General features: G+C 61.2%; 1 protein-coding gene across 1 annotated transcript; it reads left to right on the plus strand.

Annotated features, from left to right (window-relative positions):
• Positions 1–807: 807 nt before the first annotated feature.
• KIRREL1 (kirre like nephrin family adhesion molecule 1) lies at positions 808–20,526 on the plus strand. Its single transcript, XM_031606244.2, has 15 exons — positions 808–951; positions 13,327–13,476; positions 13,946–14,095; positions 15,067–15,224; positions 15,303–15,453; positions 16,041–16,146; positions 16,234–16,382; positions 16,457–16,584; positions 16,665–16,791; positions 16,878–16,978; positions 17,055–17,253; positions 17,330–17,437; positions 17,525–17,664; positions 17,758–17,835; positions 18,317–20,526. Exons 1-15 carry the CDS (start codon positions 900–902, stop codon positions 18,785–18,787), a joined length of 2,268 nt encoding a protein of 755 aa, XP_031462104.1. The 5' UTR covers positions 808–899; the 3' UTR covers positions 18,788–20,526.
• Positions 20,527–22,069: the final 1,543 nt, after the last annotated feature.

Here is a 22,069-nt window from a genome sequence, read left to right on the forward strand (position 1 = left end):
AGCTGCGGCTTAGAAAGTTTTCAAAGAGGAATAGAGAGGGATGGATCAGCGTGTGGTGAGCGGGGAGAGGTGAGGAAGGAGCGGGGGGGGGGGTTAGAGGGGGACTTAGACTGCAGCGCCCTACCTGGGTGGGAGCAGGGGGTCCTGGAAGGGGGGGAGCTGGGGGCTGTAGGGGGGATACAGCGGGTCCTGGAGGGGAGGTGTGGGTCCTGGGGGTGTATTGGGGGCTTTAGGGGGGTCGTGAGGGGAGATGTAGGTCCTGAGTGGGTGCTGCCAGACCCACGCGAGTGTATGCCATGCTGCACACACGCAGCCAGCAGGCACACACGTGCGTGCACACAGACACACACCAACACGCACACAGAGGGTGCAGCCAACACACACGCACGAGTGTGCACGGAAAAGAACAACCCCCAACCCCGCGCTCACACATGTGCTCACACCAACATTCCTGCAGCCACGGGCAGACGCGTGCACACACACGACACGCGTGCACACACACGCACACGCACGCACGCTCGCTTCCACACCAACACGCGCGCACCAACATGCCTCCACACGCGTGCACACACACGCACGCATATCCACGCACCCGCAAACACCCCGAACACCGCGCAGCCCCCGCCCTCCCTCTCCCCCTCCCCAAAGTGTCCCGAGTCCGCCCCCGGCCCGGCTCCGCCCCGCCGGCAGCGCGCACTCCGGGGCGGCGCGGCTCAGCTCGGAGCGGCACGGAGCGGTTTTGCACGGAGCGAGCGGAGCCCGTGGCCCTTCCCCGGCCCCGGCCCCGGCCCCGGCCCGGCCGGGCCATGCTCTAACGGCGGCGGCGGCGGGGCCGAGCGGGGCGGCGGGGAGCGGGCCCCCCCCGCGCCCCGTGCCCGCAGCGCTGCCGGGACGGGAGCATGCGACTCCTCTTCCTCTGCCTCCTGACTCTCGCTGACTGCTACGGGCAAGGTGAGCACCGCGCTCCGGGAGCGTCGAGCATCGCGTACCGGCATCGAAGTGCGTGTCCCAAGTTGCAGCGCACCGCTCCGGCTCCGTCCCGATTCGGTTCGGGCCCCCATCCCATCCCGGTTCGGCACGGTTCGGCTCCAGCCCCCCCATCCCGGCTCGGCACGGTTCGACTCGGCCCTCATCCCGGCTCGTTTCGGCTCGGGTCTCCATCCCTGCTCGCCTTGGTTCGGTTCGGCTCGGCCCCATCTCGGCTCGGCCCGGGGCTGTGCTCGAGGGTGGGACCGCGCTCCAGTGCACCGCGCCCCACTGGGATGCGCCTGGGGGGGTCCCGAAGCCACGTCCCGCGGAGCCCCCGCGCGGCGCTGGGGGAGAGCTGAGGGATCCCCCCGCTACCGCGTCCCGGTGCGTGATTCTGCCCTTCTCCGAGGCTGAACCCCTCCGTTTGGGTCTCGGGTGGGGGTCGTGCTCCCTCCGTTCGGGTCACGCTGGTGCCCCTCGGTTGGGGTCGCGCCCCCCGTTTTGGGTCCCGCAGCGGCGATGGCGGTGAAGATGGGGCTCGGGGTGGGTTGGTGCGGGGAGCTGTCGGCGGGGGGAGCCAACCCCGGGCACCCCAGGGACTGGAGGGGACCCGTCACGGCGTGATGTGTGCAGGGATGTGGCCTGGCCGAGGTCATATCGGGGGGAGCCGTGTGGGGGCTACTGTGTGCGTGCAAGGGGGGAGTGTGGGGGCAGCTCGGACCCCCGACCCCCACTGAAGCAGCCCTCAAGGAGCGCAGGGTTGGGGGAATGCAGAGCATCTCCATTCCCCTGCTCACTTTATGGGGTTTGCTGCAAGCCACAAGCTCCCCCCTCCTCCCCCCCCCCACCCCCCGTGTCCCTGTGTGACCCCAGAGGGCCTTTGGGGGGAAACTGAGGCACGGGGGCTGTTCAGCCAAGGTCATTCAGAGTGAGGGGTGCAGAGCCGGGATGCGGCCACGTGTGCACTGAGCTGGGGGGGGCTCAGCCAGGGCACCCCCCCCTTCAGGATGGGATGGGGGGGAGGGGGGGAGGATGAGGGCACTGCCCTGCGCCACGCCAGCCCTGCACGGCCTCCGGCTCCTTCCCTGCTGCAAAATCCAATCTAATTTTTAATTAAGGGGGCGGCGTTGCTAAGATGCCAGGAACAAAAATGAGTCGAACCGGGGTTTAAAAGGAGCATGCAAAGCCTCTTAGAGGGCTGGGGCCGTTGGGGGGGGGGTGGGGGGGGGTCGATCCCAGATTCCCCCGCGCAGGGCTGGGGGAAGCGCCGCGGGGCTCCACTGCCCTCCCAGGAACAAAAGCGCTCGCGCTCCCGCTCCGTGCCATGTGCCGAGGGGAAGGCGAGGGGATGGGGGTGGCAGCACCCCACCAACATAACCGCACCCCCCCGGTTCCACTGTGAGCCCCACCGTGCTTCCACCACTGCCAAATTCTGCTCCCCCCCCAGCCCTGGTCCCGCAGCAGAGCAGGGAGATGAGGGGGCAAACCTGGTGCCCCCCCCCCGTGCCAGGCATGTGCGTTCCGGGGGGTCGCTGCCATTCATGGAGTTCCACTCGCTCGCACAAAGATGTTGAATGGGTTTCATCACTCTTCATTTCTCACTAAATAATTTTCTGTATCTTATCTAAATGAAACCCATTATTCTTCCCCCCGTTTCAATCACTCGCTGTGATTGCGCCTCAAATTGAAATATTTATTCATTTTCTGGGCGATTCTTCTTCTCTTTCTCTCAGTGGGTTTTTTTTTTTTTTTTCTTTTGGTTTTTGGTGTTTTTCCCTTCCATTCCCTTCTCCTCTCCTGAGAAACTGAAACAGCAGAGATGTGGCAGCGGGGGCTCACATGGAGTTGGGGGCAGCGGCTGAGACTCCCATGTGCCATGGGGGACCCTGGTATTTCCACCCCATGGACAGGAGTGGGACTGGATGCTGTGGGTCCCCGTGTCTGGGGTGATGATGTGGTTGTGTGGGAGAGCAGGCAGAGGGCTGTGGTTCCACTGTACGTGCCCCAAGGCGATACCACCAAGGAGGAACCCCCCACCTCCTCCATTAGCACCCACACCCCCAGGGTATGGGGCAGGAGGGACGGATGGTGCAGGGCACAGGGCCGCTTCCTTGTGCTGTGAGTGGGGTGAGGTGGCTGCACCCCAAATGTGGCCATCTGGGGGGGCTCAGGGGGTTGCTGAGGATGGTGGTGGTTGCCTGCAATGTGCCTCCCCCCCCCCATCTTTCATCCAGGCTCGGTTCCCCACATGCTGCCGGAGCCACAATGCCATGCCCTGGTGCCTGCTGTGTGTTGCTGGGCAATAAAAGCCCCAGAGAAAGCAGCAGGAAAGGAGGGTGGCCCTGGGCCTGAGGCTGGGGGATGCCCCAGCACGTGGCATCGTCCCCTCCATGGGCTGGGGGATGCTGGGATGTTCACAGAGCAGAGGAGCTGCTGTTGGCTCTGTGATGCTCCTTTGCCCACCCGCAGAGCACTGTGTCTGCTGCCTCCAGCATCCCCTCCGGGTCACTATGACTGTCCCCACTGTCCCCTCCTGACCATGTCCCCAGAGCACCCCAGGGGGGAGATAGAATCTCAGGGGAGGCACTGCAGAGCACAGTGAGGGGGCCCTGGGGTTGGCCCCTGTTCTCATCACCCCCCTGTGCCCGCAGTGCCCTTCAGAAACCCATTGGGCAAATTGGGATCAGGGCACCCTGGGATTAAGAAGCTTAAATGCAGGGGGAGGGGATGAATATCATGGGAGAATATCATGACCCCCAGTGCTCCCTGGCCCCACAGGGTTCCATAGCAGCCTTGAGGCCGTGGGATGGATCCTGCATGGCATCACCATGCTGTGCCAGGGCTTGCCTGGGCTGCCCATGCCAGGACTGAGCCGGCTGCTCCCACCTGGGGCTGAGCTTCATGGGCAGGCAGCATCCCTACCCCAGTGATACAGCAGCCACCAGCAGCACCTGCAGGGTCGCCAGGTCTGTCTGTCTGTCCGTCCGTCCATCCACCCAACTGCTGTGACCTCTGGCACCAAACCACCCTCCTCTTGGAGGTGAGATCAGGGCCGTTGGCCCCTCCGCCCGCTGCCCACCACTAATTACATCCACAGCCTTTCATTTGAGATCGATTGAATCCTAAGCCAGCTTTCTTGCTGCCATGACCCCACCTGGGCTGCACCCGTGGTGCCCACCTGCCCCACTGAGCGCATCCTTAGGGGCATCCTTATGGCACCCACCTCGCCCCGTGGGGTCAGATGGGGCTGCCACCCCCCCAGGATTCCCAGCAGTGTCCCCAGTGCCCATCCCTGGGTGGGGATGCAGTGTCCCCCAGGTCTTGCTGGCTCTGTCCGTGGCTCTGTCCGTGGGCACTCAGCCCCCCGCCGCGCTGCAGCAGGGGGATTATAGCTAACTCTCCATAAAGATTCCCCTAATTGCTTGCCTTACCTCAGGTTTTATCATCAAAGCATCCGTTATTCCCTCTCTAGCCTCCTTTTCTTTTTATTATCTCTTAATTAATCACTCCAGCTTTCACACTTACCAGATAATTACAGTCTCCTGGGCACACGGCTCATTTTCATAACCTCCTGCTCCCAGCCAGGGGTGGGCACGGCGCGGGCAGGGACTGGGGGCCAAGGAAGGGATGAGGACTGAGGGGCACGGACCGCGGGCAGGGGACGGAGGTGAGGGGCAGGGGACAGAGAGGCAGGGACCAGGGGCAGGAGATGGTCCTGCTTTGGCTCCTCGTGTCACCCTGCAGCACTGCGCCCACACCTGGGCACAGGTGGCCAAGTGGCAAACCAACCACGATGTCACAGTGATGAGCCCCGAGGTGTCCCTGCGCCTGGGGTGTTGGGGACACAGCAGTGCCCCAAGAGGTTCAGGGGAGGAGGATGCTGGGATGGGCAGAGTTAAGGGGATGTGGGTGCGGGACGCAGTGCTGGGAGTGATGGATGGGATGTGGTCGTGGTGCTGCATGAGAGCCGGGCACTGTGACTGCTTGGGGACAGCAGTGGCAGGGGCTGGCCCTGCGGCGAGGAGGGTTTCGCTCCTCAAACCCCTTGGAAAAGGGAAGGGAAAGCGGGAGCGGGGCCTTTTCTGCAAGGGCTGGAACATAATGGGCTGCCAGCGCTGCCATGGCAACGGGCGGATTATGATCCAAATGGAAATCAAAATAAGAGAGGGGGGGAAAAGCGAAAGAGTGGAGTAAAGGAGGAGGGGAGGAAAAACAACTTTTATTTCAAATCGGAGAGCGGTTGTGTGCCATGCGGAGGTTGCCATAGGAACGGCGGAGAAAAGGAGCGGGGCCGAGTGTGCAAGGGAGCGGGTGTGCAAGGGAGCGGGTGTGCAAGAGCCCATGCGGACGTGGAAGGGAGCACACTTGGATGTGCAAGGGGTGCGTCGCAGGGTGGCACCGCGGGCAGGGTGCCGCTGGTGGCGCTGGGGATGGGGACGCGCAGCGCTGTGCGCCGCTCAGCCCTCCTCACCAAACGCCCCTTCCTGCGTGCAGGACCGCAGATCGGAGCTGGGCTCCGTGGTGCGGGGATTTCCCAACCTCTTGAAGCCCTCAGGGGGCGGGAGCGGGGGCTGGGACGTGGTTGGGGGCTGCGGGGGGGAGGAAGGGGGGGGCTGACACTGGTGTTCCTATGGACCAACATGAGGACAGGCTGGGGAACAAGGGAGAGGGGATGGGCTCTACCAGGGGTGCTTGCTGCAGTGGGGAAACTGAGGCACGGAGCTGTTTTCCCCAGAGGCAACGCAGGGCTCTGCAGCTTGACTGAAGCAGATAGGAGGGGGGAGGCAGCAAGGAGTGAACCCCCAAAACAGAGCCCCCCTAAGAGTGCTCCCCACCCCGCTGGCATCCCCCACCGCCATGGGATTGGGGCCGGGCGCAGGGAGTCGAGGGTTAAGCGCTGCTTTTCTTTCTCTCCCTGTCTTCCAGAGAGCCTTGGCAGGAAATTCCTCAAATTCCAGGCTTGTGGGATCATTGCTGGGCTCTGACCGCAGGAGCGCAGCCAGCTCTGCTCCAGCTTCTCCTGCACGGGGCCGTGGTGGGGGTTGCAGGGTCCCCCCCCCCCCGTGCCATCCCCACCGCCCTCACCCCATGGGGACCCCAACTTCAGGGCTGAGCCACTGCAGTGCCGTGGGCACAGAGCCCGTGGGACCCCCTGCTGTCACCACCCCGCAGACCCCCACCACCATCCAGGACACCAAATCCTCACAGAGTTGGTGTCAGGAGGGGCTGAGGCTCCTGTGTACGGTTCCCCATTGGGATTCGGGGGGAAGTGAGGGAGGGGGGTGGGGAACACAGGTCCACGCAGCTGGAGCACACCGGGGTCCCCTCATCCCTGCAGATCCAGGCATGGGGTGGGGGCACAGCACACAGCCCCATGCCCACCAATTCCCTCCCAACAGTGTTTCCTCCCAGGTGAGGGCTTTTAGGAGTTGCCCCTTTCACCAGGTTTGAACGCTGCACACTGCCAGATCCACCCCACAGCAGTGGGGGGAAACTGAGGCAGGGGTTGTGCCCCCCCATGGCCGCTCTCGCTGTGCCCCATGCCCGAGTGGTGCTCGCAGCTGCTCGTCCCGATTCAATGCGACTGATAATCCCATTATTAGGAGATGTCTCATTAAGACATCTGTAACGAGCCCGCGTACCAGCAGCTCGGTGGAAGGCTGCCAGCCCCGTTTCAATATTTTCTCCCCTCCATTAATGATTGGGGATGTTTTTTGTCCCCCCCCCCCAGTCCTTTCCTAAAGAAGGAGTCCCCTCCCCCCAGCGTGCACACACAAACAAAAGTCTTAATTAGACATTGTTCCTAACAGGGATATTACACAAATTAATTAAACTCGAGCCAATAAACAGCCCTGCTCCATAATTCTGACAGCCCCAAAAATGAAGAGGAAATAACGAGGGCAGAGCTCTGCCAGCTCTGTGTGCCCATGGGTGGGGGCTGTGGGTACCCCAGAATCTGGGGAGGTGACCCCCGTGTTGGGGGGCACAGTTGCAGCGCAGGGCTTTGTTTGGTGGCAAAGGGCAGCAGGGGGGGGTGAAGAGGAGGAGGAGGAGGAGGAGGAGGGGGCTGGGGTTCGAAGGCTGCATGGCTCTGCTGGGCTTGGGGAGCATGCACGTGGCTGCACACACATGCACACACGCGTGTGTGCAAGCGTGTGCACGTGAACATGGCCTACACTTTGCACTCTCAGCTCCTACAGCACGTGGTGTTCCGTGCAAAGCTTACAGCTGGAGCATGTGCACACATGCACGCTCCCGTGTAAGCACTCTGTTGCTGTGCACGCTCATGCAGCTGGTGCACGCACGCACGCACTCTCCGCTGCAATCATTATAGTTGGGGCGCACACTCACGTGCAAGCAAATATCTGGTGTGTGCACACACACACACACACGTGCACACTGGTGCAAGCACACGTGTGGTGCGTGCACACACACGCTCCTGTGCAAGCACACATCTGGTGCACACCCACATGTGCAGCTCTGTGCAGTCCCAGCAGATAAGTGCGCTCACACACGTGCACTCACACACTCACACACTCACACACGTGCACACTGCTACGCTGACATGCAGCCCCCACCCCGCACCCCTGGCCCCACAGCCTTTTGTCTTTCTGCCTGGCTGCCCCCTTTCAGGGGATGAGGGCAAAGAATGGTGCTGGGGCTCCTCTATGTGGGGCAGGTGGGGGGATAAAGACCCCCAGGCCATGGAGGGAGGGGAGGGAAGGGGGCTGCTCAGGGATTTTGGGGGCACAGTGGTCCTGTGGGGTGGCTGTGCGTGTTGTGCCCGGGGGGTTCCTATGGGAATCCTTCATTGGGGTGCTGCCAAGTTCAGCCCTGAGTGCAGCACCGAATGCCACGGGGCAGCAGTGGGGCTCCAGAGGCCCCTCCAAAGTGGGGTCTTTGTGGGAGCTGCCATGGGATGGATCTTTTTTGGGACAGCAGCAGCAGCACATTCGCAAGGAGCAGCGATGGGGTTCCAATGGATAGCAATGGGGTTTCCATGGGGAAACCAATGGGATTCTAATGGGGAAGAAATGAGAGGTTCCTATGGGGCACAAACCCCCTGGACTGTGGCAGCTGAGAGGACAGCAGTGGCTCCATAGGGAAGTGAGGCCCCCCCACCCCCCCCAGCTCATTTGCCATAATGCAATAACGCAATTCATTTATTTGCTTCTATATTTTCTCCTCTCCCTGCCCAACGCTGGTTTATATTTTATTGGCATCTTTGCCGCGCTGGAAGTAATGTAATTACGAGGGGAATTTATATGTTGTTTCGTAAGTCGGGAGTTCATTTTTTTTATATTATTATTATTAGGTGGGGAATATTTAAGGCTCCTCAGGAACAAAAAATAGAACCCAATTCCACCGCGTCATCTCCCCTGGTATTTATGCTTCTTCCCAACGAGGGTTTAATTGAAAATCGCTCCGTATGTTCCCAGCACTGTGTCTGATGATGAGCCATTGCCTCATCCCCATCGCTGATGGCATTTATGGGGTGTCAGGACCAGCCCCCACATGTTTCTTCTGCTCTGCTTCTTGGGCACCCCTTCTCCTTGTGCTGTCCCTGTGCCTCAGTTTTTCCATTGGGGACCCCCTCTCCACGCGCTCTCCATGCCTCACTTTTCCCATTGAGAACCGCCTCTCCATGCACTGTTTCTCTGGCTCAGTTTCTCCATCGTTTGCCCCCTCTCTGTGCACTCCATACCTCAGTTTTCCCATTATGGACCCCTTCTCCAAGCACTGTTCCCATGCCTCAGTTTCCCCATTGAAGACCCCCTCTCCATTGAGGACCCCCTTCTCATGCACTGCCCCTGTGCCTCGGTTTCCCCATTGGAGACCCGCTCTCCGTGCTCTGTCCCTCTGTTTCCTCATTTGGGACCCCTTCTCCAACCACTGTCCCTATGCCTCAGTTTCCCCATTGGAGACCCCCTCTCTGCGCACTGTTTCTGTGCCTCAGTTTCCCCACCGGGGACCCCCTCTCTGCGCACTTTCCCCGTGCCTCAGTTTCCCCATCATGCCTCACGGTGCCAGCAGGGTTATGGGGCCACGTCCACCCCCCAGCCCTCCTCCCGTTGTCCCCGGCAGCGCAGGCGTCCCCGCGCTGGTGACACTGATGGGCTGTGACACGGCGGGAGGTGCTGGCTGCCCGCGCGGCGGTGCGCCGCCCGTCTCCTGCCCGCAAGGTAATCGAGGTGGAATATTTGATCGGCCGGGAAATGAGCTGCTAAATTTGTTGTGAGATTGGTGTCACAAGCAATCGCGGCGGCGCTCGGCGGCCAGTGGGAACACGGCGGGGGGCAGCAGCGAGGGGACACCGCGTGGTGGCACAGCTGGTGGCACTCCTCTGCATGGAGGGAGCACAGCCAGCCCGGAGCAGAGGTGTTCCCCACCATGGAGGTGTCCCCAATGTGGAGGTGTCCCCAATGTGGAGGTGTCCCCATTGTGGAGGTGTCCCCCACCATGGAGGTGTCCCCATCATGGAGGTGTCCCCCATCATGGAGGCGTCCCCATCATGGAGGTGTCCCCAATGTGGAGGTGTCCCCATTGTGGAGGTGTCCCCCACCATGGAGGTGTCCCCATCATGGAGGTGTCCCCCACCATGGAGGTGTCCCCAAGGTGGAGATATTCCCAGTGCAGTGATGTCCCCCACTGGATATATCACCAATGTGGAGATGTCTCCAACACAGTGATGTCCCTGATATGGAGGTGATTCTATGTCCCCTAGTGCACTGATATCCCCAGCTGCAGTGATGTCCCCGAGGCAGCGATGTCCCCACTGCAGTGATGTCCCCAGTGTGTGCCCCATGGAGATGCCCTGAGGGTGGCACAACCAAGGTTACAGTGGCCAGGGCATGGGGAGGACAGCGGGGACCCAGAGTGCCCAAAGGTGATGGGGAGGAGGGGAACCCATCTCCTTCTCATTTGTTTTTATAATTTCGCCTTTTAAAAAATGAAAATAACTGGAGCATCCCTTCCCTGAAGAGCTGTGCCACCACCAGAAGAGGGAATGGGGGAGAGGCACAGAGCGGCCCCCACCACTCTGTGCCAAGGGACACCCCGGGGCCACCCCCCCCTGGGGATGGCAGTGAGCAGCCGGGAGGACGCGGCCTCATCCCTGCCATCGCCCTGGTGCCTCCCAGCCCGGCGCTGGGCGAATGCCAGAGCTGTGCTGCCGTCATTGGGTGGCAGAGAAATAGTTTCCGATGCTGCGGGACGGGAGCGGAGGGAGCTGTGAGGGGGACGGAGGTGGAGACAGGGAGAGGGATTGAGGGTGGGGATGGGATCAGGAATGGAGATGGGGACGGGGATGGAGATGGGGATGGGGATGGGGATGGGGATGGGGATGGAGATGGGGATGCTGGCGCAGGGGGTAGCCGCTGCGAGATTCAATTACGGAGGAATTAAAAGGTAGTAATATTCAATTAATGTCAATCAGAGACGGATTAGAGAGAGGAGATGTTGTCCGAGGGGTTGGTTGGGTTTTGGTGGGGTTGGACGTGGGGCTGATAAAGGAGCTAGCTAGGGGACGCAGTGGGGCTTTGACCCTAAACGGTCCATCTGGCACTGAGATCCCCACACCCCACGCCGTGTCCCCACATCCTCGTGCCGCATCCCAGAGTCCCCATCCCCTCCGCCTGCCTCTGGCCGCTTTAGCGTTAAGCGAAGGGGAAGAAGGAGAGGAAAATAGAAGAGGGCATTGAGTGACTTCAAACACGGAGCGGAAGCGGCTCCTCCTGCCAAGATGCTTTCAGAGCGCGCAGCTCGTGCCGTGCCGGGCCGCGCTGTCGTGCTGCGGTAATCGCGGCGGAGCAGCCTCATAAATTGTGGATGGCAACGGGGACCCTCTGTAGCAAACACCACTCTGCTGGCTGTGAGCTGCAGGCGAGCTCTGCCGGGCTGGGATCGTGCCCGTGTCCCCATCCCACTGCCGCTGTGTGACGTGGGGACACAGCGTGAGCTGCCCGAGGGCATCCCCAAAACACAGAGAGCCCCCATCCTTGCGCCTTTCCCCGCTGCCTCCTTGTGTTTGGGGCTCCAGGTGCTGGGACACGATGGGGGTTGTGTCCTTGAGGCCACCGCTACCAGCCCACGTCCCTGCCCAGCTTTAGCGAAAAGCCCCAAATTGCCAGAGCTGAAAATAGCTCCCGCTCAGCAGATGGGGCGGGAGGACGGGGAAGTGCCAGCCTCGATCACGTCTCCGCCGCCGCGTCCCCGCCAGGCACAGCACCCGCCTGGGCAGGATGGCACCCGCAGGCCATGGTCACATCCCTGGTCTGGGGACGCGGTGACATCGCTCGGGGCTGAGCTCAGCCCCAGCCTGGGTTTCCTCGCAGTGTGGCCTCAGCGCCGTGTGGGGCATTTTGGGGCCGGCTGCAGCGCTTGCGCTTTTTTCCATCCCATTGCCTCGTGCTGGGTGACAAGTGGCTGCGGGTGGTGACAGCGCAGTGACAGCACTGGGAGAGGAGACAGGGATGGGGACGGGGTCAGGAATGGAGAGATGGGGTCAGAGATGGGGACGGGGACATGGATGGGGATAGGGATGGGGTCAGGGATGGGGACGGGGATGGGGATGGATGGGGACAGGGATGGGGATGTGGGCACGGATAGGGACAGGGCGATGGCCCCCTTGTGCCTCTCCCTTTCCGCTTGGTTCCAGGGCCACAAGGCACCAAATCCTCTTTTCTCTCCCTCAGAATAAAACCCGCAGAGGGTTTCTTTTTTTTTTTTTTTCCTTTTTTTTTTTTTCTTTTCCCTCCTGGTGTATTTCCCCCCCCCCCAGTATAAATAGAAGCGAACAACTTGGGAAGAGGAAGGGGGAAAGGCTTAAATTTAAAAGCGGTGAGAAGAGGAAGGGGAGGAGGGAGAGAGATAAAATAATAATAATAAAAAAAAATAATAAAAAAAAAAACCTCTAGCGCGGAGAGATTTAGCTCCATCTGAAAGCTGTCAGCGCGAATAAAAAGCTTTTCTTTGAACCCTGAGTTTAATAGCGAGAGGAGAGAGAGGGAGATTGGAGCACCAGCCCCAGGGCTTAATCAGACCTTCATTTGATAAATAGAGGCAGACAGGGCCGGGCGTGTGGTTGGGTACCCCGGTCCCTGCAGAGCCCACGCGTGTCGGGCACCCACGGGTGGGCAGGGCAGGGTGCCAGCCCGGTGCCCTGCAGCTGTGCCCGGTGCTCGGTGAGGATCTGGGGGCTGCGTTATCGCGGGGTCAAGGATCCGCACCGAGGGATGGGGCTGAGCCTCTCCCCCACCCGTCCTCCCTCCCCCCCGCATCGCCCCGCTGCAGACTAAACAGCGGTGGGGATGAGGACGGGGGCAGGGTGGTGGTGCGGTCCTTTTCCCACGTTTGCACACGCGTGTGCACGCAACGTGTCACCCTGTCACCCCGCGGTGCCCAGGGCGATGCGTCTCTCTGCTGTCTGTCTGTCTGTCTGTCTGCCTGTGCCCCCCACCCCCACCCCCACCCCGCACCGCTCCCTCCTTCCCCCACTCTCATCCTCCCCCGCGCCCACCTCTCCAGGCACCTTCCTCTTTGATCTCCGCTCTGCTTCTCATCCCCCCCAGCTCCAGCCCTCCCCCCTCGCCTTTCCCATTCTCCTTCCCTTTATCTCCCTCCTGCCTCCTGTCCCTGCTCCCTCTCCTCTCCCAAAACGCCGTCACGGGGTGGGGGTGGGCAGCAAGCAGGGACATCCAAGTGTCCCCAGGTCCCCCCTCCGTGCCGGGGTACCCCTTCCCCTGGTGCTGGGGCAGCACATCCTGAGGCTTTGGGGTGCCTCATCCTGGGGTTTTGGGGATGCTGTGCCTTGTCGTGTCGTTCCATGCTGTGCCGTGCTGGGTCTGACGGGGCTGTGCAGACAGAGGCAGGGCCAGGGACTTAGCAGCTCCGTTATCTGCTGCTCGCTCATCCCCAGAAGGGATTTCTGCCTCCCCCTCTCCCACTCCACAGCGGAAATCATTTGAATATTTTAGCAGGAGGCTTACGAGGGAGAAGGCAAGTGTGGGGGAGAGGTGCTCCCCTGCCACCCCGGGGGGGCGAGATGTCCCTTGTCCCACTGAGCAGAGCAGGGACTGCGGTTTCCTGATCCCCAAGCCAACCCCCTGCACACGTGTGACACACAGCCACCGGTGTGTGACACAGCCACGCGGCGTGACACAGAGCCACACGCATGTGACACAGTGTGACACACACACACACACATGCACACACACCCCGGTCGATGGCCACGTGATGGCCAATACACCACAGGGACGTGGCCTGTGGGGCTGAGGATGGGGACACCAGTGCCACCATCATGATGAGCAGCGTGTGGCACATCCCAGGCCGTCCCCAATCCCCGCTCTCTGTCCCCAGCGGCACAGACACGGTTTGTGGAGGAGCCCGAGGACCAGACCGTGGTGGCCGGGCAGAGGATTGTGCTGTCCTGCGTGGTGCTCAACTACTCTGGGATCGTGCAATGGACCAAGGATGGGCTGGCGCTGGGCATGGGGCAGGGCCTCAAAGGTAGGAGGGGAGAGCTTGGGGCTGGGGATGGCACTGCACAAGGAGGCTCTTGGCACTGGGGCTCCTGCAGAGCTGCGCTGCCATATTTCCCAGGATGGGGTGCTGCTCTCTGCTCCTTTCTCCACGCACCAGGATACCTGTGTGTCCTGGATATATTGGGGTCTTTAAAACATTGGTGTCCTGCGTGCAATAGGGTCCTGCTCACGCTGGGGTTCTGCTTGCATTGGAATTCTGCACAGATGGGCGTCAGATTGGGATGCTGCATGCAGTGGGGTCCCTGCACACCGAGGAGCCCTCATGCCCTGGATATGCCACACGTGCTGGACCCACACTGCCCTGCCCACGCCCCACACGGCACCAATCGAGCCCCAGCCCTGGGGAGTTTGGGTTGGAAGCAGGGCGCGGAGGACGCAGCACCCTGCAGCAGGGGATCCCTGTCCCCTTGGTGCCAACCCTGCTGTCCCCACAGCCTGGCCGCGCTACCGCATCGTGGGCACGGCTGACTCAGGACAGTACAACCTGGAGATCAGCGACGCCGAGCTCTCCGACGACGCCGTCTATGAATGCCAGGCAACCGAGGCTGCGCTGCGCTCACGCCGGGCCAAACTCACCGTGCTCAGTAAGAAACAAACCCCCCAACCCTCCCTGATCCCCTGGGTCCTCCCACCCACCCCCCTCCCTCCTCAAACCCCCCAGGCAGGCGCGGGAACGCTGCTGCTGCTGCTGCTGCGCCGCCGCCGCGCTGCTCCTGCGCCGCCGCCGCGCTGCTCCCTCCCCTCCCTCCCACAGCCTGGCTCTGCCATTATCTTTAATGCCTTAATCTATATTCACGCCGTGGCTGAGTTACGGGACCTACGAGTGCAGTAACTTTGATTTCCCTGACTTTTGTGTCTTGTTAAAAAAAAAAAAAAGAAGAAGAAGATAAGATGCCGGAGCCGCAGCGGAAATGTTGCATGAATGGGGTTTTGGGGTGGATTTCTTGCTTTTCTTAATTTTTTTTTTTTTCTCTTTCTTCCCCTGGCATTAAATTCCCATTAGAAAGGAGGGTGATAAAAGGCAAGCAAGCAGAAGATGTAGCTGGGCTACTGAGCAGCACAGTCTGCCCACCCCACAGTCCCCATGCAGGGACCCCTGGCACAAAAGGTGGCCCAGTGGGGCCCACCTTCACCCCTCCTGAGCTCAGGGGTTTCCCCTGTATCCCCCAGATTGAGGCCAAGATGGTGCAGGGCTGGAGGGTTCCAGGTGGGGGTACCCAGATAGGGGGTCTGAGATATGGGGTCTTAGCTGGGGTCCCCATCACCACAGCCACTCCTCTTCCCATTGCTGCCCATCCTATAGCCACACAGCCCCACCAGACACCCAGTTCCTATTTGCATCATTGCAGCCAGCTCCCCGTGGTTGTTTGCAAACAGTCAGGCCCTTTCAAGCGCATCCATCTCTGCACGCACAGTACAAACCCACCCCCCCAAGCTCCCCAGTTCGTTTCCTGGCACCCTCGCTTTTCCCTAATAAATAAAGGTTTCCAATCCCCACCCCATGGGAAGGTCTCCGATGCCCCCGCCTGCATCTCATCCCCTGTCCCTTCTGCAGTTCCCCCCGAGGACCCCACCATCGACGGAGCCCCCGAGATCCTGCTGCGTGCAGGGACCCCCTACAACCTGACGTGCCGGGCACGCAGCGCCAAACCCGCTGCCACCATCATCTGGTACCGCGATGGGCTGCAGCAGGACGGAGCCATCACCACCACGGTACTGCCAGCCCCTCGGCCCCATTGCATCCCCGCACGGAGCCGGAGCTGATGGGGACTGTCCCCTTGTCACTGGCAGGAGGTGCTGGCTGACGGCAAGAGGGAGACGACCACCAGCCTGCTGGCCATCAACCCCACCGACCTGGACATCGGGCGCGTCTTCTCCTGCCGCAGCACCAACGATGCCATCCCTGCTGGGAAGGAAACCTTTGTCAAGCTCAACGTGCATCGTGAGTCCGCCGTGGGCACGGAGGGGATGATGCCGGGTGGTACGTGGGTGGCGCTGGGGCAGAGCAAGGAGCCATCAGGGCGTTGTGGGGTATCATGGGGACCCCAGCCCCGTGGTGCCGAGCTGGTGGATGCTCACCGCGCTGCAGGCGGGGCTGGGCAGGCACTGCATGGTGAACAACGACCTCCAGTGGCAGCTGCGGGAAGGTACTGCCCAGCCGAGCCAGCACTGTGCTGGGGATGCTGGCTGCTGACATCTATAGGGGGCTGGGTACCTAAATCTAAGGGAGGTAACGGGTACCCAGTTACGACTGGGGATGCTGGGTGCCTACATCCATCAGGGATGCTGGGTGACTGCTTCTAGAAGGGATGCTGGACACTCAGATCTAGCATGGATGGGGGGTACGCACATCAGACAGGGATGCTGGACACCTGTCTGGGCAGGGTTGCTGTGTGCATGGCAGTTTTGGGGCTCTCCCTTCCCACTGTGCCATGCAGTGTTGGGCTGGGGGATTCTCTCCTTGCTCCCTCCCCCTGCCACGCTGAGCCCTCTTCAGCTCTCACGGTGGCTGCGCCCACCTTCCTGCAGATCCCCCGACTGTCACCCTGTCCATCCAGCCGCAGACGGTGCAGGAGGGCGAGCGGGTTGTGTTCACCTGCATGGCCACCGCCAACCCTGAGATCAAAGGCTACAGGTGAGGGCAAACCTGCAGGGGTTCAGCCTGACCTCCAGGCGTGATGGCGAGGCTGGGGGCTCCTGACCACATTCTGCCCCCCTTCAGGTGGGCCAAGGGGGGGGTGATCATTGAGGATGCCAAGGAGAACAGGTACGACACTCAGGTGGACTACACCTTCTTCACCGAGCCCGTCTCCTGCGAGGTGCACAACGACATCGGCAGCACCAACGTCAGCACACTGGTGGACGTGCACTGTGAGTGAGGCAGCCCCCTCTGACCACCCCCCTGGATGTCGCCCACCCTCCCCTCACCCTCTGTCTCCCCCCAGTCGCCCCTCGCATCATGGTGGCCCCCAAACCCACCGTCACCGACATCGGCTCCGATGTGACGCTGACCTGCATGTGGTCCGGCAACCCCCCGCTGACCCTCACCTGGACCAAGAAGGAGTCCAACATGGTAGGGCCGAGCCAGGGGGGGCTCGAAGAGGGGCCGTGCCCCCCTTCTGGCCCCTGTGACCCCCACGCGTTCCCACCCAGGTGCTGAGCAACAGCAACCAGCTGTACCTGAAGTCGGTGACGCAGGCGGACGCAGGGCAGTACATCTGCAAAGCCATCGTCCCCCGCATCGGCGTGGGCGAGCGCGAGGTCACTCTCTACGTCAACGGTGAGCAGGCAGCACAGAGCCTAGTGCCACCCAGTGTCTCCTTGGTGCCTCTAGGTCTCAGCAGGACCCCCTTGTGCCTCCCACAGGGCCCCCCATCATCTCCAGTGAGGTGGTGCAGTACGCGGCACGTGGAGACCGTGGCAAAGTGGAGTGCTTCATTGGCAGCACGCCGCCCCCAGACCGCATCGTGAGTGGCACCGTGGGGGCACACGGGGCGTGGGGGACGTCCCCTGGGGTGGCACTGATGCAGCCTCCCCTGCCAGGCCTGGGCTTGGAAGGAGAACATTTTGGAGGCAGGGACGCTGGAGCGCTACACGGTGGAGAGGACCACGATGGGCAGCGGGGTGCTGTCCACCCTCACCATCAACAACGTGATGGAGGCCGACTTCCAGACCCACTACAACTGCACCGCCTGGAACAGCTTCGGGCCAGGCACCGCCATCATCCAGCTGGAGGAAAAAGGTCCCCACAGCATCGCCAGCGCCCACCTCCCGTCCCCTGTCCCCCAGCTAACCACCCGTCTCCTCATCCCCTGCAGAAGTCCTGCCTGTGGGCATCATCGCCGGGGCCACCATTGGGGCCAGCATCCTCGTCATCAGCTTCCTCGTGGCACTCGCCTGCTTCCTCTACCGGCGTCGGAAAGGAAGTGAGTGGAGTTGGGGGCTGCAGATGTGGATGGGGCTGCAGGTGGGGACAGGGATGGTGTCCGTGCTGAGCCCACTGCTGTCCCTAGGTCGGAAGGATGTCACCCTGCGCAAGCTGGACATCAAGGTGGAGACGGTGAACAGGGAACCACTGACACTGCATGCTGACAGGGAGGAGGATACAGCCAGCGTCTCCACTGCCACCCGTGTCATGAAGGCCATCTACTCGGTAAGGGATGGCTCACACCAGGGCCGTAGTGCTGAGAGCACTGCTGGCGGCACCGGGGAGGAAACAGCCCATCTCTCTCTGTTTCTCCTGCAGTCGTTCAAGGATGACGTGGACTTGAAGCAGGACCTGCGCTGTGACACCATCGACACCCGCGAGGAGTACGAGCTGAAGGTTGGGGCCTGGTGTGGGAGCAAGGGATGGAGATGGGATGGGATGGGATGGGGATGGGGATGGGGATGGGGATGGGGATGGGATGGGATGGGATGGGATGGGGATGGGGATGGGATGGGATGGGATGGGATGGGATGGGATGGGGATGGGATGGGGATGGGATGGGATGGGATGGGATGGGATGGGATGGGGATGGGATGGGATGGGGATGGGGATGGGGATGGGGATGGGGATGGGGATGGGGATGGGGATGGGGATGGGATGGGATGGGATGGGATGGAGATGGAGATGAGGGCAAGGACAGAGATGTCTTGGGGACGGAGACAAGGACAAGGAAGGGGATGAAAACACGGATGGGATGAGGAAGAGGAAAGCTCTGTCTTGTGCTGGCTGTGTGCAGGATGCTCGGAGGAGGGCAGGGCCCAGCTCCTCACCCTGCCCAGCCCAGCTGCGCACATCACCCACCCTCCCTCCCCTACAGGACCCAACCAATGGCTACTACAACGTCCGTGCCCACGAGGACCGCCCGGCCTCGCGCACTGTGCTCTATGCTGATTACCGCGCTCCAGGACCGGCCCGTTACGACGCCCGCCCGCCCTCCCGCCTGTCCCACTCCAGTGGCTACGCACAGCTCAACACCTACAGCCGTGGCCCTGCATCCGAGTACAGCGCAGAGGCAGCAGCAGGCAGCGGGGCCCCTCCAGGCACAGCAGGTGGTGAGACAGCCAGCCAGCTCTCCTATGAGAACTACGGGGGGCACGCTGCCTTCCCAGCCGGCGGTGGCTACGGCGGGTACCGGCTGGGCTACGGGCAGCCCACCAGCCTGGAGCGGGCACCTTATGATGCCTACGACCCTATGGGCAAGTACGCCAGTGCCACCCGCTTCTCCTACACCTCCCAGCACTCGGACTACGGGCAGCGCTTCCAGCAGCGGATGCAGACGCACGTTTAGGGTGGGCGGAGGGTGGTTGGTGATGGGGTCTTGGTGACCGTCCCCTGATATTCAGGGGCACATCGTGACCCCCTCGCCCCACTCCTGCTTGTGCTGGGTCTCTTCGAGCTTCCACTCCCCACTGGGATATTGGTTGTCTTTGCGGTACCTTCCCAAAGGAGTCCGGGGTGTCCTCCTCTGCTGGACCCCCCAGACTCCTCCCTGTCTTAGCTGGGGGGACCCTGGAGCCCTCCTAATGGGGGCATGGCCCCACCAGCACCGCCCGTCGTATGGCACGTGGGAGATGCTCTGTGTGCATATACATCTGTGTGCACACAGAGGTGCTGTGCCTGGCTTCTGTTTTCTCCCTGAAACGCCCCATCCCAGCCTGTTGCCATTCCCTGTGCCTTGACTCTGGGGACACCCCACGCTCAGGGTTGGCTCCCTTCCGTCCATCTGTCCGTCCATCCCGGTACAGCGAGCTCAGCAGAGCCCCCATACGCACAGCCACAGCCATGGGACGGGAGCCCTCTGTGAATGTATATACAGGTGTATTGGAGAGCAGGGCTGGGCTCACCCTGGAGAGGGGTTTTGGTCCCCAGATGGGCACTGGGGTCAGCGGGGACCTCGATTCTGCTCAGAGCAAGGATCGAGGCTGCAGATGAGCACGGTGGCTTTGGGACTTACAATGTGAGTGTGGAGGCACAGTGCTGGGATGGGGGTGCACCGCCGTGGACCCTTGGGATTAGGTACGAAGCTCCCTCACCACCTGCTTGGCTCTGGCATAGGGAGGGGGCGAGCTCGGTGGCCCCTGTCCTGCAGAACTTCCCCCTCCTCCTCCTCCTCCTCCTCGCTGCCCCGTGGCACGCAGGTACGATTTGGCCGCAGGACGGTTTGGGAAGGGGCACGGCCGGGGGTCCCCTACCCCTCCTGTCCCCACTGGGTTTAACCACGACCCCAAAGGTACTGTCAGGACGGTGCTGAGCCCAACCCAGCCTGAGCCCCCACCCCGGCTGGACCACGTGCCATTTCTCGCAATGGTGCCTGATGTAACCCCAGCTGTCGCCCCAAATGCTGCACCCCACTATAGCAATAGCACCCCGGCAGCATCCCACCCCGAAGCCAAGCTGAAGCTTTAAACACTTCCCAGGGTGGGGGAGTGGGAACAGGACCCCCCCCAGCCCAAAGGGAGACCTGGGACAGGCGGCAGCGGCCGGAGCCTGGGGGCAAGGGGGTTCCCTCCCAGCACAGGCTGTTGTAGACTCCCCCCCCCCCCCCCACCCTCCCCTAGAGACACGTATCTGTGACCCCTACCCTGCCCCCCAAACCCGCCATTTTTTTATTTTCCATTTTCCTTTTTTTTAAATATTATGTACTATATTTTTAGTCTTAAACACGATATATTATATATATTTAATTTTTTTATATATATATAAATATAAATGTTAAAAAAAAAAAAAAAAAAAAAGAAACAACGGGGCAGCAGTTTGCCTTTGTTCTGCAGGAGCATCTCGGGGTGGTGCTGGGGGCTCTGCTGATGGGGACGTGGGTGTTGATGGGGACCAGGAGGACACAGGGATGGGACGTGCTGGTGCTGACCCATTTTTTGCCCAAGCTTTTGGCAGGAGCCGGTGCCAAGTGGGGCTGGGCACGCTGGCAGCCCCTCCACACCCATCCTCACTGCGTTTTATTTCCCGCAGACAAGCCTGCAAACAGGCTCTCGCTTAATGATTTTGTTTCCCTACAAATGTAGCCTATTACTTTGTGTGTTTCCACGCCTGGTTTATTATGCATGAACCAGGCAATTTGCCTGCTGCTCCCGGGACCCATCTTTAAAACAAAAAGGTGCTTTGTCATTCTTAATGGCTTTTGCTGGAGCGTGGAGAGTGCGGTTGGTGGATGGATGGAAGCATGGGATGGATGCACCGAGAGATGGAGAAGAAGGGAGGGGGAGGCATTAAGTTTCTCTGCTGTCCATAACCCCTTTAACTCAAAGGCTGCGATAAGGAGCGCAGCGTGGGCAGCTTTCCCCTGGCCATCACCCAGAGCTGTGAATTCACACCTGGAGATGAGATTGGCTCCGAAATTCAGGCCCTGGGGGTACTTCCACCTCGCTAAGGAGGCAGCCGCATTTCCCCAGGACGCAGCCCTCCCTCCTCGCAGCGCAGCTCATTTATGCTGAGATGGATTCTCATTTATTCCGCGGGATGGAGCGAGCTCACCGCCTCCTCAGCTCCGCAGAAATCCCTCTCCTCTCTCTTCCTCCCCGCGGCCACGGCGCAGCTCAGCCTCACGAGGAGCAGGGGAGGTGATGTTTCACTTCGCCTTCATTCGCGCTGCACTGCAAAGAGGGAACGGCCGCATTTCGGGGAAACACGACGGGGTGGGGAGAAACTGACCGCAGTTCTGCTCGCTGCAAAGCCCAGGGGTTGTCCCCATCCCCTGTCCCATGGCTGGGGGACGTGAAAGGCCAGGATGCGGGCTGGCAGCAGTCAGGGCAGCCTTGGGAACTGGAGTTCTCCAAACACGAGTTTTTGGCAGAGCAGCAGCCCCATAGCCGTCATCGGGGCTTGAATCACACTCCCAGCTGCCCTGAAAACCACAGCGGGGCAAAAAAGTGAAGATCTCGCAAGAAAATCATCATTTGCTTCCCAGAGCCCAAGGATCGCGTGCTGTTCCCATCCCTGCCCTCTGTCATTTAATCTTCCTGCCCTTTGCCACCCAACCCAGTGATAAAATCTCATCTGATTTCGCTCCTAATAAATCAGCAGGTTGTTGGAGAGCACCGACAGGAGGGCTGGGCACACCACCACACAGGAGCAGGACTGAGCACAGCAGTTGAGCCAAAATATGCTTTTTGTGTGTGTTTAAAACAGACACAGCTCTACCAGCACCCTCTGAAATAAGCCCAAGGCCTGCAGGTCCAGGCTGGCACCACATGGGGAGAGATGAAGGGGAAAACGATGCGCACGAGGGCTCCTCAGTGAGGGGGACCCGTCAGGCGGTACAGGAGGGGACAGCAGCGAAGGACTGACAGAGGACACAGAGCCACCAGACCCGACAATTCCAGGCCCCAGCCCTCCGCAGGGGCGCCTCGCACAGCGCAGCCACCCCACCCCTCCTCCCCCGCCCCCAACTGGGCGGGCACTGAGCGCAGCCCCTCGCCGTGGGGCTATTTATAGTGTCGGAAATCCCGCGAGACTTAGCAGGCATCGCCTCGAGAGAGCGAAAGAGAGGCGCCGTGGCGGCGCGCGCTTTGTGCGTCATCAGTGTGCGCCCGGCTGTGGCCGGGGAAGGGGGGGG

This window comes from Phasianus colchicus, chromosome 30 (assembly GCF_987193195.1).
Source record: "Phasianus colchicus chromosome 30, bPhaCol1.hap1.1, whole genome shotgun sequence".
Taxonomy (NCBI): domain Eukaryota; kingdom Metazoa; phylum Chordata; class Aves; order Galliformes; family Phasianidae; genus Phasianus; species Phasianus colchicus.

What these genes read in the sequence shown, in the direction of transcription:
- KIRREL1 (XM_031606244.2), top strand. Translation starts at nt 900, where the DNA reads ATGCGACTCCTCTTCCTCTGCCTCCTGACTCTCGCTGACTGCTACGGG. An exon ending in CATGGGGCAGGGCCTCAAAG is followed by an intron (nt 13,477 to 13,945) that starts GTAGGAGGGGAG and finishes CTGTCCCCACAG; the next exon opens with CCTGGCCGCGCTACCGCATC. An exon ending in CCAAGAAGGAGTCCAACATG is followed by an intron (nt 16,585 to 16,664) that starts GTAGGGCCGAGC and finishes GTTCCCACCCAG; the next exon opens with GTGCTGAGCAACAGCAACCA.